Source organism: Somniosus microcephalus, chromosome 11, assembly GCF_052327205.1.
Source record: "Somniosus microcephalus isolate GS21.2 chromosome 11, FLI_Smic_1.0, whole genome shotgun sequence".
NCBI lineage: Eukaryota > Metazoa > Chordata > Chondrichthyes > Squaliformes > Somniosidae > Somniosus > Somniosus microcephalus.
In genome coordinates this window covers 96,872,307-96,887,777 of record NC_140997.1, presented here as the reverse complement: position 1 = coordinate 96,887,777, position 15,471 = coordinate 96,872,307, and the positions used below count along the sequence as shown (strand labels likewise).

General features: G+C 49.0%; 1 protein-coding gene across 1 annotated transcript in view; it reads left to right on the top strand.

Annotated features, from left to right (window-relative positions):
* tmem130 (transmembrane protein 130) overlaps positions 1-15,002 on the top strand; it is a 349,108-nt gene extending 334,106 nt beyond the window's left edge. Inside the window, exons 7-8 of the mRNA XM_086002272.1 lie at positions 6,739-6,851; positions 14,346-15,002. Coding sequence (XP_085858398.1) covers positions 6,739-6,851; positions 14,346-14,567 — 335 coding nt within the window. The 3' untranslated portion in view covers positions 14,568-15,002. The remainder of the gene's footprint in view (positions 1-6,738; positions 6,852-14,345) is intronic.
* Positions 15,003-15,471: the final 469 nt, after the last annotated feature.

Below are 15,471 nucleotides of genomic sequence, written 5' to 3'. Positions count from 1 at the left end.
CCACCCATTCAATCTCCTTCCACGGACCGTGTACAGTCTGTCCTATCATGGACCCTATCCCACCCATTCAATCTCCTCCCACAGACCTTGTGCAGTCTGTCCTATCATGGACCCTAACCTACCCATTCAATCTCCTTCCACAGACCGTGTGCAGTCTGTCCTATCATGGGCCCTATCCCACCCATTCAATCTCCTTCCACAGACCGTGTACAGTCTGTCCTATCATGGACCCTATCCCACCCATTCAATCTCCTTCCACAGACTGTGCACAGTCTGTCCTATCATGGACCCTATCCCACCCATTCAATCTCCTTCCACGGACCGTGGACAGTCTGTCCTATCATGGACCCTATCCCACCCATTCGATCTCCTTCCACAGACTGTGTGCAGTCTGTCCTATCATGGACCCTATCCCACCCATTCAATCTCCTTCCACAGACCGTGTGCAGTCTGTCCTATCATGGACCCTATTCCACCCATTCAATCTCCTTCCACAGACATTGTGCAGTCTGTCCTATCATGGACCCTATCCCACCCATTCAATCTCCTTCCACAGACTGTGTGCAGTCTGTCCTATCATGGACCCTATCCCACCCATTCAATCTCCTTCCACAGACTGTGTGCAGTCTGTGCTATCATGGACCCTATCGCACCATTCAATCTCCTTCCACGGACCGTGTGCAGTCTGTCCTATCATGGACCCTATCCCACCCATTCAATCTCATTCCACAGACCGTGTGCAGTCTGTCCTATCATGGACCCTATCCTACCCATTCAATCTTCTTCCGCAGACGGTGTACAGTCTGTCCTATCATGGACCCTATCCCACCCATTCAATCTCCTTCCACAGAACGTGTGCAGTCTGTCCTATCATGGACCCTATGCCACCCATTCAATCTCCTTCCACAGACCGTGTGCAGTCTGTCCTATCATGGAACCTATCCCACCCATTCAATCTCCTTCCACAGACCGTGTACAGTCTCTTCTATCATGGACCCTATCCCACCCATTTAATCTCATTCCACAGACTGTGTACAGTCTGTCCTATCATGGACCCTATCCCACCCATTCAATCTCCTTCCACAGACCGTGTACAGTCTGTCCTATCATGGACGCTATACCACCCATTCAAGCTCCTTCCATGGACCGTGTACAGTCTGTCCTATCATGGACCCTATCCCACCCATTCAATCTCCTTCCACAGACCGTGTACAGTCTGTCCTATCATGGACCCTATCCCACCCATTCTATCTCCTTCCACAGACCGTGTGCAGTCTGTCCTATCATGGACCCTATCCCACCCATTCAATCTCCTTCCACAGACCTTGTGCAGTCTGTCCTATCATGGACCCTATCCCACCCATTCAATCTCCTTCCAGGGACCGTGTACCGTCTGTCCTATCATGGACCATATCCCACCCATTCAATCTCCTTCCACAGTCTGTGTACAGTCTGCCCTCTCATGGACCCTATCCCACCCATTCAATCTCCTTCCACAGACTGTGTGCAGTCTGTCCTATCATGGACCCTATCCCACTCATTCAATCTCCTTCCACGGACCGTGTACAGTCTGTCCTATCATGGACCCTATACCACTCATTCAATCTCCTTCCACAGACCGTGTACAGTCTGTCCTATCATGGACACTATCCTACTCATTCAATCTCCTTCCACGGTCGTGTACAGTCTGTCCTATCATGGACCCTATCTCACCCATTCAATCTCCTTCCACAGACTGTGTGCAGTCTGTCCTATCATGGACCCTATCCCACCCATTCAATCTCCTTCCACAGACTGTGTACAGTCTGTCCTATCATGGACCCTATCCCACCCATTCAATCTCCTTCCACAGACTGTGTGCAGTCTGTCCTATCATGGACCCTATCCCACCTATTCAATCTCCTTCCACAGACTGTGTACAGTCTGTCCTATCATGGACCCTATCCCACCCATTCAATCTCCTTCCACGGACCGTGTACAGTCTGTCCTATCATGGACCCTAACGCACCCATTCAATCTTCTTCCACAGACAGTGTGCAGTCTGTCCTATCATGTACCCTATCCCACCCATTCAATCTCCTTCCACAGACTGTGTGCAGTCTGTCATTTCATGGACCCTATCCCACCCATTCAATCTCCTTCCACAGAACGTGTGCAGTCTGTCCTATCATGGACCCTATCCCCCCAATCAATCTCCTTCCACAGACCGTGTGCAGTCTGTCCTATCATGGACCCTATCCCACCCATTCAATCTCCTTCCACAGACTGTGTGCAATCTGTCCTATCATGGACCCTATCCCACCCATTCAATCTCCTTCCACAGACTGTGTACAGTCTGTCCTATCATGGACACTATCCCACCCATTCAATCTCCTTCCACGGACCGTGTACATTCTGTCCTATCATGGACCCTATCCCACCCATTCAACCTCCTTCCACAGACTGTGTGCAGTCTGTCCTATCATGGACCCTATCCCACCCATTCAATCTCCTTCCACAGACCGTGTGCAGTCTGTCCTATCATGGACCCTATCCCACCCATTCAATCTCCTTCCACAGACCGTGTGCAGTCTGTCCTATCATGGACCCTATCCCACCCATTCAATCTCCTTCCACAGACCGTGTGCAGTCTGTCCTATCATGGACCCTATCCCACCCATTCAATCTCCTTCCACAGACCGTGTGCAGTCTGTCCTATCATCGACCCTATCCTACCCATTCAATCTCCTTCCACGGACCGTGTACAGTCTGTCCTATCATGGACCCTATCCCACCCATTCAAGCTCCTTCCACAGACCGTGTACAGTCTGTCCTATCATGGACCCTATCCCACTCATTCAATCTCCTTCCACGGACCGTGTACAGTCTGTCCTATCATGGACCCTATCACACCCATTCAATCTCCTTCCACGGACCGTATACATTCTGTCCTATCATGGACCCTATCCCACTCATTCAATCTCCTTCCACGGACCGTGTACAGTCTGTCCTATCATGGACCCTATCCCACCCATTCAATCTCCTTCCACAGACGGTGTACAGTCTGTCCTATCATGGACCCTATCCCACCCATTCAATCTCCTTCCACGGACCGTGTACAGTCTGTCCTATCATGGACCCTATCCCACCCATTCAATCTCCTTCCACAGACCGTGTACAGTCTGTCCTATCATGGACCCTATCCAACCTTTCAATCTCCTTCCACAGACCGTGTGCAGACTGCCCTATCATGGACCCTATCCCACCCATTTAATCTCCTTCCACAGACCGTGTACAGTCTGTCCTTTCATGGACCCTATCCCACCCATTCAATCTCCTTCCACAGACCGTGTGCAGTCTGTCCTATCATGGACCCTATCCCACCCATTCAATCTCCTTCCACAGACCGTGTACAGTCTGTCCTATCATGGACCCTATCCCACCCATTCAATCTCCTTCCACAGACCGTGTACAGTCTGTCCTATCATGGACCCTATCCAACCTTTCAATCTCCTTCCACAGACCGTGTGCAGTCTGTCCTATCATGGACCCCTTTATCATTACAATCAAAGTACTTTATTTTCATTAAGGTATTTTGACATTAGATTGCCTATATTTGACAGGGCGTGCCATTGGCAGCAAGTGGCCAGTTGGTCTTTCAGTTAAACATGAAGCATGTGTATCAAAGGACAGTGCAGGAACAAACTTTTTTACATTACCTGTGTCCTGCATTGTCCTCTTACTGCCGTGATCAAGCGGATGGGACTGGGCTATTAAATGGCCCAGAAATTCCGATCGCAGGCCTCCCACGGGCGGAGGGCTGCAATCTGGAAAAATCTGCGCCAAGACTGGAGGGCTCCCAGGAGGCGCAGAGTTCCGATGCTGAGCCTCTCCAAACTGCCAGTGTGCTGGGCCCACGTATCCCAGAGGCGCAGTCGGTTCGCAGCATCCCTGGGATCATGTGGGCCATGGTGAGTCAATCAGAGAAGGGAATCTCCCTTCATAGATTTGACAGGAAGACCTGGCAAATATTTGAATAGAGATCACCCCCAAAACATAGTAAAACGTTAAGTACATTTTTTTTTAAATCACGTTTTTAAAATGACTTGAAATTACATAAATTAACTATTTTAAACAAAAATTTTAATTTTTGAAAAAAATAATTCAAGTTTTTCACGGGGCTAAAAATAAAGTTACCTTTCTTTAAAGTATTTTTAAATGATAAATCAGTGGAATTTTTTTTTAATTTACTTTTTTCAACTCTTTTTCTGGTAAAAGCAGGCCTTATGCCTGCTTTTACTAGGCGCAAGAATTGTAAGGGTTTTCTGTGGGTGGAGGGTCTCCATAAAGTGGAACTCTCCACCCGCAGAGGCCCTTCTCCAGGGCAGCCGAAGGATCTGTCAAGAGCTTTCTTGACAGATCGGAAATGCCGGTTTCCAGCGCATGTGCAGTGCATGCCTGAAACCGGCATTTCCGATGTCCCTACAGGTGGGCACACAGCGCGTACACACCCGTAGGGATCGGAATTTCTGTGCCATTATGTTTGTTATTTAGTGCTGTTTTATGTCCACTTTATTGCCCATGTTTGGCATGATGGCTCCTCTTTCAGACCATTAATGTGGACACTCTCACTGCATAGGCATGGAGCTGGGATCAAATTCCACACAGAGGTAGGAGGCTGTGCAGCTGCTCAGCGGGACCTGATTAAGGTCAGCACCCTTGCTCGTGACTGTGTTACGTCATCCCACTGCGATGAGATTCGTTTCTACATTCGGAGAGCTTTTACAGGAAAAAAGAGATGCGGCATTCTTTGCCGCTTCCACTTCTGCTTATCAGCCGGCCAGGCAGTGTGGCTGCACATTTTCAGTTCAGTGTTGCTCCAGGATTAGCTGAGAGGAAGTTGCTAAATCTAGAAAAAGAGTATAGAAGTACTTCCAATATGTTTTCCTTTTTCCTCAACCAAGAATTCCCCTCCACCATGGTTGACATGGCCCTCGACATTGTCCGTTCCATTTCCCGCACTTCTGCCCTCATCCCTTCCCCTCCCTCCCAGAACCATGATAGGGTTCCCCTTGTCCTCACCTTTCACCCCACCAGCCTCCACATCCAACGGATCATCCTCCACTATTTCCGCCACCTCCAGCATGATCCCACCACCAAACACATCTTCCCCTCCCCTTTCAGCATTCCGAAGGGATCATTCTCTTTGCGACACCCTGGTTCACTCCTCTATCACCCACAAGATCCCCTCCCCTTCCCACGGCACCTTCCCATGCAAGCGCAGGAGATGCAACACCTGCCCTTTTACCTCCTCCCTTCCCACTGTCCAGGGCCCCAAACACTCCTACCTTCCAGCCTACCTTCCAGCCTATCACAGACTTTCCCTTTTGTTCTTTCCTCCCCTCCTCCCTTTCTCTGCCCCTGCACTTGCTTAAAACCTATTATATCTCTAACATTTTCCAGTTCTGATGAAAGGTCATCGACCTGAACATTAACTCTGTTTCTCTCTCCACAGATGCTGCCTGACCTGCTGAGTATTTCCAGCATTTTCTGTTTTCATTTCAGATTTCCAGCATCCGCAGTATTTTGCTTGTATAGAAGAGTAAGGGGTGATCTAATTGAGGTGTTTAAGATGATCAAAGAATTTGATAGAACAACAGAAAATGCTGGAAAAACTCAGCAGGCTAGGCAACATCCGTGGAGAGAAATTAGAGTCAACGTTTCGGGTCAAAACCCTTTATCAAGACTAAAGAGGCACAGGGAATGAAATAGATTAAGAGGCCAGGCTGGGAGAGAACAAAAGAGAAGAGACATTAAGAGGTATTCAAAACGAGACGAGATGGTGATAGGACTGGTGGAGACAAAAGACAGCTCTAGATTAGGTGTGAAATGCGCTGGCAGAATGGGAGACAGCTGCCATGTGGGAGAGAGAAAAAAAAGGAAGGGGGGGGGGCAAACCAAAACAAAGGTGTGGATAAAAAAAATAAGTGAAAATGTAATAGGGGCCGAGGTTATGATCTGAAATTGTTGAACTCAATATTGAGTCCGGAAGGCTGTAAAGTGCCTAATCGGAAGATGAGGTGCTGTTCCTCGAGTTTACGTTGAGCTTCCATGGAACAATGCAAGAGGCCAAGGATGGTGAGGTCCGAGTGGGAATGGAGCGGTGAATTAAAATGACAGGCGACCGGAAGCTCGGGGTGACCCTTACGGACTGAACGGAGGTGTTCTGCTATTCGATAGGGTAGATAGAGAGAAACTATTTCCTCTGCTGAGGGGAGTCCAGATCAAGGGGGGTATAACCTTAAAATCAGAGCCAGGCCGTTCAGGAGTGATGTCAGGAAGCACTTCTTCACACAAAGGGTAGTGGAAATCTAGAACACTCCCCCCCCCCAAAAAGCCATTGAGGCTGGGGGTCAATTGAAAATTTTGATATTGAAATTGTTAGATTTTTATTAGGCAAGGGTATTAAGCGACACGGAGCAAAGGCGGGTAGATGGGGTTGAGGTACAGATCAGCCATGATCTAATTGAATGGCGGAACAGGCTCGAGAGGCTTTGTTCCTAAAAGTCCCAGGCTCAATCCCTGGTCTCAACTGATCAAAGCAGAGGTGGTTGCAGGGAGGATCAGATAATGGTTGGCAATTCGATCGTATTAAATTGAACCTGGAATAGGTAACCGGTTTGTAGTAGATGTACCCGCCAGCCACTGGTGTAGTGTGAAGAAGCCTCTCCTAACCTCCCCACTCCATCTTCCCAACAGGTACCCACCCGGTTTGGATCATTGTGCCCTGTGTCACGCTGTTCACCATCATTCTGCTTCTCGTCCTGTCCATTGCCATGAGAAACGGCAGTGCCCGGAAGGATTCGGTTGAGGTAACTTCAAAGCTGTTCTTTTAGTTCCGTCGAATGAATTATAAAACAGGTACAAGGAGTATGGCCTTCAATCAAAGTGACAGGAGACAAGAAAGAGTAGGGCCTATTAGAGACCAAAAGGGTAACCTGCATGTGGAGGCGGGATTGGAGGCGTGTGGATGGTTAAAATTGCAAAAACTGGTGGGCGGGCCCTACCCCACCTCCATTCCGCCTCCACGTAATTTTCAAAAATTCATGTCTGATGGTCCCGCCCCCGTCCCGCCTCCAAGAGGCGGGATAGGCCATTAAGGCCCTTAACAAGCACTAAATTGCCTCTATAATGCCATTTTGAATGGCGCTTGCGATTTTAACCCTTTTCCCACGTGAAACACGCCTGGTGAGAAACACGAAGGTGAAACCTGGCGGGAGCACAATTGGATTGCTGACTATCAGCTGCAGGTCAACCATTAAAGAGGAGATTTGATCAGCCATCATTTGTAGGTGGCAGGACTTTGTAGTCTCAGGTCTGGGGGAACTTTTAGAAGACATAACCACAGCTGTGGAAGTTTGGAGCCTGACACCCATCTCCAGTATGACCTCCTGGGAAACCCCTCTCGCCACCTTCACTCAGCACTTCCTCAACTGAGGCATCTACCAGAAGCATGGGAGCCATTTATTTCCTTCCCTTCTGGATATTAGATGAGGCCGAACAAGAGCAGCAACAACAACAGCAACAACAGCAGCAGCCCCAACAGCAGCAGCAACAACAGCAGCAGCAACAACAGCAGCAGCCCCAACAGCAGCAGCAACAACAGCAGCAGCCCCAACAGCAGCAGCAACAACAGCAGCAGCCCCAACAGCAGCAGCAACAGGAGTGCCAGGCTGCTGCTCACTCACCTGAAGATGCACAGGCCAGAAGGGGCCAGCGCATGGAAGTCTGTCAGCACAGAAGATACTCCCAAACAGGGTCTACAGACACAGGGTCAGCTATCTCAACATGTCTGAGCAGCAGTGCCAAAGGCGGCTCTGACTTTCGCGAGAGGTAGTGGGTGACATCTGCGCAATGCTGCAACAAGACCTGCTGCCCAGAGGACCAGGTGGACAACACTTACCAGTGGCTGTCAAAGTCACCACCGCACTCAACTTTTTTGCCTCAGGCTCACTCCAGGGATCAGCAGCAGAGATCAGCGGCACCTCCCAGGCGGCCGCACACACTTGCATCATGCAGGTAACCAATGCCCTCTTTGCCCTCACGCACAATCACATCCATTTCACCAAGGATCGAGCAAGTGTCACGGCACGTATGGTTGGATTAGCTCATCTGGCAGGCTTTCCAAGGGTGCAGGGCATCGTTGACTGCACACATGTGGCACTTAAGGCACCCCCTCACAATCCAGGTATTTTTGTCAATCGCAAGGGCTTCCACTCCCTTAATGTTCAGCTGGTGTGTGACCACAAGAAGGAAATTTTGCATGTTTGTGCCAAGTACCCTGGCAGTTGCCATGACTCCTTCATACTGCACCAGTCTAGTGTGCCTCCGCTATTCAGTCCACCAGACCAACTTAACGGATGGCTACTTGGAGACAATGGCTATCCCCTGAGGATGTGGCTAATGACGCCATTGAGGAGCCCATCCAACGAAGCTGAGGAGAGCTACAACTCCAGCCACATGTCCACCAGAGCCATAATCGAGCAAACCATCGGTTTGCTGAAGATGCACTTCAGATGCCTGGATAGATCAGGTGGAGCCCTGCAGTACTCAGCAGCCAGGGTCTCCAGAATCATCGTGGTTTGCTGTGCATGGCACAGCATCGTGGCTTACAGATTCCTGAGGACCAAGTGGCTCCTCACATATCCTCCTCAGATGAGGAGGAGGAGGAGGAAGAGGAGAGCAAAAATGAACATCTTGCAGAGGCCCATCGACCAGCAGCAGCAGTACACGAGAACATAGCTGCCCGGGTTGCAAGGAACAAACTCATCTTGGCCAGATTTGCTTAGCCTAGCCACTCAAGCACTTTTGCCTCACATCTTCTTACCTGAGCAGCTGCTCCCTAGCAATTTGACCACCATACTGACAATTACAAGTAATCCTAAGCCCTCAATGTGGAAGTCCCATTCGCGAAATGACACACTCCACAACGACAGCAGTAGCCATCAGATTTTTTATGTATATGATTCATATGATGGCTTTTAAACATAAAACATCAAATTTCACCCAAGTGACTACCCTTGTGACTATTTGTGCAGTATCTTTCTCTTATGCATGCTCCTACGTGGTGCTTCCCCTGTGGCTTCAGCAGATGTGGAGGTCCCTTGCTCACTTTCTTGCTGTTCCTGTCTCGACACCTTTGGCAGGCGTCCTCTGGGGTGGCGAACCTGTGAGGGCTCGTCAACAGTCTGCTGCTCCTGCGGCTGTGCAGGGGTTGAGACACCGATCTCAGTTGGGTGTGGACTCTGGTGGGGCTCTGACCGAGGGCTCTGTAGTGGCATGGAAGTGTGAGCGCTTGGAGAGGAGCCCCCACTTCCTTGATGTCTGCCACCCACCTCCCTCTCATGGGTCAGGTCTCCCTCATTGCTTGCAAGTGGCTTGAGAGCACCTTGCTGCACATCAGGGGGCCCATGGGGACACGTATCTGCACTGGCAGTCCTACTCAGAGGGACTGCCATGAAGGTCTGGTTTCTCTGTTCAATAGCTGCCCATCACTCCGCCAGAGATGTCAGTCTATTCTGAACACTCACCATGTTTTCAACACTCTGGCGACTTAGCTCCTCCATGGCCGTAGCCATCCTCTCGTCTACTGTAGCCATCATTTCCACGGAGGTTGCCATCCTTTCCGTGGTGATGCGTTCATGCGCCAATGACTCCACAAAGGCTCTGCTCATGTTCGCTATGGACTCCTCCATTTGCTCCACACTCGCAGCGACCCTGGAGAAAAAACCTGCCAGAGACTCCTGCAACTTTTCCTGGAGTGCCATCACCGCTGATACTGTGGATGGACCCAGAGGCAGAGGGTTGACATGCAGCTGAGCCGAGCTGGCAGAGTCCTGCGCCCTCCGACTAGGACTCTCCACTGCTGTCCCTGTCTCCACAATCTGCTGATGCTCACTTGTAGCTGTGATACACCAGGTGACAACACTACTCTATGTCCCAAAGGTCCCACCGAGGTGTGAGTGTCTGCGCTGGTGCTGGGTGCGCTGAATTCTGCTGTAGCTGCACCCTCAGACGTTGCAGCTTCCTCTGAGGAGCCTGGATGCTCAGGCTCTTCCTCCTAGCTAGTGGGGACGGGTGCTTGCGATGGTCCTGTGGGGGAGTAAAGGAAAGAGTCAGAGATGTGATGCTAAGGTTACATGCACATTGCATATTGCAGATGATCATTAGTCCATCTGTTAGAGCTTCCGAAACATTATCAGCGACTCATGCAATGTCAATGAGAGAGATGGAAAACTATTCTGTCACCAGCTTGCTGTGATGCACCCGTCTGTCCGTCCCCCACATGCGCGTCGTCCTCCAGTCCTATGATCTCCAGGTCCGCCTCCTCCCAGGGGGTGAGGTGGGCTACTGATGGTGGCCCTCCTCCTGTCCTCGCTCGTTCTCTTTTATTGTGAGCTCTCTTTTCCTGCAATGAGGGAGACAAGTGGAGGTTGAGTGAGTGTAGAGAATCCATAGCATAGATGCTTAGAAGGAGACAAAGATGGAGTGAGGTGGCAAGACCAAGGGCCCTCTCTGTGTGTTGTCAGTTGTTTTCATAGCATCAGAGTGATAGGGAGTGCGAGGGCTGCATAGTCGAATAGTTAGGTGAATGTGACCATAGAGAGAGAGGGAATGGGTAAGGGTGCATAGATGTCAGTGTCAAGTGGGATGTGGAGGAAGAGATTGCTAAAGCTGAGTACTGGTGAGGAAAGGCAATGGGGATCAGATTGAGAGTGATGGGAAATTCATACTCACTTTTCCAGTGCGCTGAAGGTCATGAAATCTCTTCCTGCACTGTATCCAGGTTCTGCGGGTAGCCGATAAGGAGTTGACCTGCTCTGCCATTTGCAGCCACACAGCCTTTGTCTGCTGGGGAGGCTTCCTCCTCCCTGATGAAGGGAAGAGCACCTCCTTGTGAGCTCTTGCTCCCTCCACTAAAGCCTGCAAGGCAATGTCGTCGAATCGGGGTGCAGACCTCGGTCTTTCTGTGGCCATTCTGCCTCAGCTCAAAAGGTTGGCAGCCTGCAGAAGAAACAAGGCTTGTTGCAGACCTTAAATGCACCAGCAATTATGACGTCATCGGAGGTGACTTTCAGACTGGAGAAACTCATTTGTCATGGGTTCCCACACGCTGGAACTCAATTGGGCAATTTAGTTAAAATTGCATCAATCTCCCACATCGAATTAGAGTTGTATGGATAACACGAAATGCGGATTACACGACACCAACCTGCACCTGAATGAAAATCCAGCTCTATGTGTCTGTCTTCACAAAGATGCAGACATTGTAGTTAAGGAGGAGGAGTGTGAAGTATTAGATGAGATAAGCATAGTGAGAGAGGATATGTTAAGGGATTTAGCAGCTTTGAAAGTAGATAAATCACCAGGCCCAGATGAAATGTATCCCAGGCTGTTAAGAGAGGCAAGGGAGGAAATAGTGGAGGCTCTGACCATCATTTTCCAATCCTCTCTGGCTACAGACATGGTGCCAGAGGACTACTAACTTTGTACCGTTGTTTAAAAAGGGAGAAAGGGATAGACCAATTAATTACAGGCCAGTCAGCCTAACCTCAGTGGTGGGCAAATCATTGGAAAAAGTTCTGAGGGATAGTATTAATCGTAATTTCGAAAGGCACGGATTAATCAAGGACAGTCAGCATGGATTTGTTAAGAGAAAGTCATGTCTGACTAACTTGATTGAATTTTTTGAGGAGGTAACAAGGAGGGTTGATGAGGGTAGCACATTTGATGTAGTCTACATGGATTTTCGCAAGGCTTTTGACAAGGTCCTACATGGCAGAATGGACAGAAAAGTAAAAGCCCATGGGATCCAAGGGAAACTGGCAAGTTGAATCCAAAGTTGGCTCAGTGACGGGAAGCAAAGCTAGAAAGTGGGATTAGGCTGGATAGCTCTTTTTCGGCCGACACAAAGATGGGCTGAATGGCCTCCTTCTGTGCCATCAATTTCTATGATTCTATGAGACAACAAATTCTTTCTTAGCGGGGATTCCTTCAGTCAAGGCTGGAGACCCTCTACTGCCTGTAATATCACTTCCATCAGCTCCAGGCAAATGACTTCCTACTGCGTGAGGTTTGAAGTAATGCAACTCCCGTATTGTACAGGACCGGACCTTTTATCTCCTATTTCTCAGCTACATGCTGCTCCTCGATGACATCATCAGAAAGCACAGCATCAGTTTCCACGTGCACGCTGACGACACCCAGCTCTACCTCACCGCCACTTCTCTCGACCCCTCCACTGACTCTGATTTGTCACATTGCTTGGATGAGCAGAAATTTCCTCCAATTAAATATTGGGAGGACCGAAGCCATTGTCTTTGGTCCCTGCCACAAGTTCCGTTCTTGAGCCACCGGCTCTATCCCTCTCCCTCGTCACTGTCTGAGGCTGAACAAGACTTTTTGTCACCTCGGCATCCTACTTGACCCTAAGTTGAACATCTGACCCCATATTCTCTTCATCACCGAGACCGCCTGCTTCCACCACCGTAACATTGCCCGTCTCCGCCCCGGCCTCAGCACATCTGATGCTGAAACCCTCATCCATGCCTTTCTTACCTCTAGACCAATGTTCCCTGTAATTTTGTTTGGCACAACACGGCGTCTTTAAGGGGCTGCGCAGGCCATTCAAAATACCGTGCATGCGCGGTCTTAGCATTGAAAAGCCAGCAAGCCGGCTGCGTGGGATCCCTGGAGCACCGCACAGTCACACGGCCCGCAGCTTACGGGGCATGTTGCTCGAGACTCGACTATTCCAACGCTCTCCTGGCCGGCCTCCCACCTCGCACCCTCTGGAAACTCGAGCTCATCCAAAACTCTGCAGCTCATGTCCTAACTCGCACCAAGTCCTGTTCACCCATCACCCCCTGTGCTCGCTGACCTACATTGGCTCCTGGCCCAGCAACGCCTCGATTTCAAAATTCTCATCCTTGTGCTCAAATCCCTCCATGGCCTCGCCCCTCCCTACCTCTGTAATCTCCTTCAGCCCCACAACCCCCCGAGATCTCTGCATTCCTCTAATTCTGACCTCTTGTGCATCCCCAATTTCCATCGCTTCACCATTGGCGGCCGTGCCTTCAGCTGCCAGGGCCCTAAACTCTGGAATTCCCTCCCTAAACCTCTCCACCTCTCTACCTCTCTTTCCTCCTTTAAGGTGCTCCTTAAAACCGACCTCTTTGACCAAGCTTTTGGTCACCTGTCCTAATATCTCCTTATGTGGCTCGGAGTCAGTTTTTGTTTGATAATCGCTCCTGTGAAGCACCTTGGGATGATTTACTATGTTAAAGGCGCTATATAAATACAAATTGTTGTTGTTATTATCAACCTGTCATGTTTGCAAATTAAGCAGCCCTTACTGTCACTTTAAGATAATTAGCTAATTAATTGATTAGGCAGGAAGAAAAATGTGGTAACTGACATGTCGGGAATAAAAGAATAATCTGCTGGTACTTCAGTGTAAGCGGGCACGGCAACTGCTTAACGGCTTTCATGGAAAAACCATCGCAATCGCAGAATTGGATCCCCAAACTACTGCTACAAATCCCAGAATCCCATTAAAAACAAAAAATGAAACTTGACATATTCCATTGCCATGACCCAGTAGCCCTATTTATAAACAGGTGGAATTGGAGGTTGTGATTCAGAAATACCAGTAATGATCCAGGAATTCCATGTCATGTAAACAAACTTGACTGTCACTGTAATCCAGTGGCCCCTGTAGTATCGAGGGAGTGCTGCACGGTCGGAGATGCCGTCTTTTGCTAAACCGAGGCCTGTCTGCTCTCTCAGGTGGATGTAAAAGATCGCATTGCACTATTTCAAAGAAGAGCAGGGAAGTTTTCCCCGGTGCCCTGGCCAAGATTTATCCCTCAAGCAACATCACTAAAACAGATATGATCTGGCCATTATCGCATTGCTGTTTGTGGGAGCTTGCTGTGCGCAAAGTTGACTGCCGCGTTTCCTACATTACAACAGTGACTACACTTCAAAAGTACTTCATTGGCTGTAAAACGTTCTGGGATGCTCTGAGGTCATGAAAGGTGCTGTATAAATGTAAGTTCTCTCTTTAAATTGGCCATTGTAATTGTTTGAGTACACCACACGATGGCACTGCAGCACACACAATAGCTGGGTGAGATACAGGTCCTCAGTCACTCGGACCCTGAGTGATAGGCTCACACCGCACAGAAGGAGGCCATTCGGCCCATCGTGCCTGCGCCGGCTCTTTGAAAGAGGTCTCCAATTTAGATGTTGGTGTTGTGTCTGACAGCAAGATTTATGACTCCTGTTTTGTTCTTATTTTTAAGGTAGCAGATTTCGATTTCTCTCCAGTCACAGACCAGCCAGTGCAAGAAGCTCGAGTTCTATCCCAGAGGACTATTCAAATGTGCTGCATCCCCCGCGTTCCTCTGGAGAACAAGTCACACAGCCAGAGTGGAAGAGAAGCCCATTCACTCCTGAAATTCAGCCATACCCCACTCCAGGATTACACCCAAAGGCCTGAAATGTGTTCCTTTCACCCTTTATGAAGTTGGTTTGCTTTATTTTGCTGAATAATCTCAATCAAGCCACAGACATAGATCATACTACTGTTGGGTGTGTTTCCTTCACTTCAGTGCCAGTGCTGAGGGAGTGCTACACTGTCGGAGGTGCCATCTTTCGGATGAGACTTTAAACCGAGGTCCTGTCTGCCCTCTCAGGTGGATGCATGGCACTATTGGAAGAAGAGCAGGGAGTTATCCCCAGTGTCCTGGACAATATTTATCCCTCAATCAATATCACCAAAAAAACAGATTATCTGCTCATTATCACATTGCTGTCTGTGGGCTCTTGCTGTGTTCAAATTGCTGCCGTGTTTCCTACATTACTACAGTGACTCCACTTCATTGGTTGTGAAGCGCTTTGGGGTGGCCTGAGGTTGTGAAAGGCGCTATAGAAATACAATTCTTTCTTTCTACCAGTAATTCTGATTCATGCCCATTCTTTTAGCAATTTTAGCACTACTGGGAATAACCGCTTTAAGTGCCTGGCTGGACTGTGTAAAGTGCCTAAATATATTGACCATTTACGTGAGCCTGATCTTGACTACTTGTTTAATCTTTGACGCTGGCTCACTGGCACTAGCGGCTTTCGCTGGCATTAGCCGTTATCCCGCAACACTCCCAACGTCAAATCCAGGCCGTCAGACCCACACACACAATATCTTTACAAAACCGTTCATTAAAATTCAGCAGCTGAAGAATAACAGAGTTTCTCCGCTGTGTTGATTTAGTGAGATTTCAAGGGTGCAAAAGGCTGGTGAATTCTTTTTAACCAATTATTGCACTGCATTCACACTTTAAGCTGTGTAACTTGGCTCAAGCATTCCCTTGATTTTTGTTCTTTAGCTTTGATATTTAAGCCTCCATTCCACATTTGTTGTCAGCTGATTAG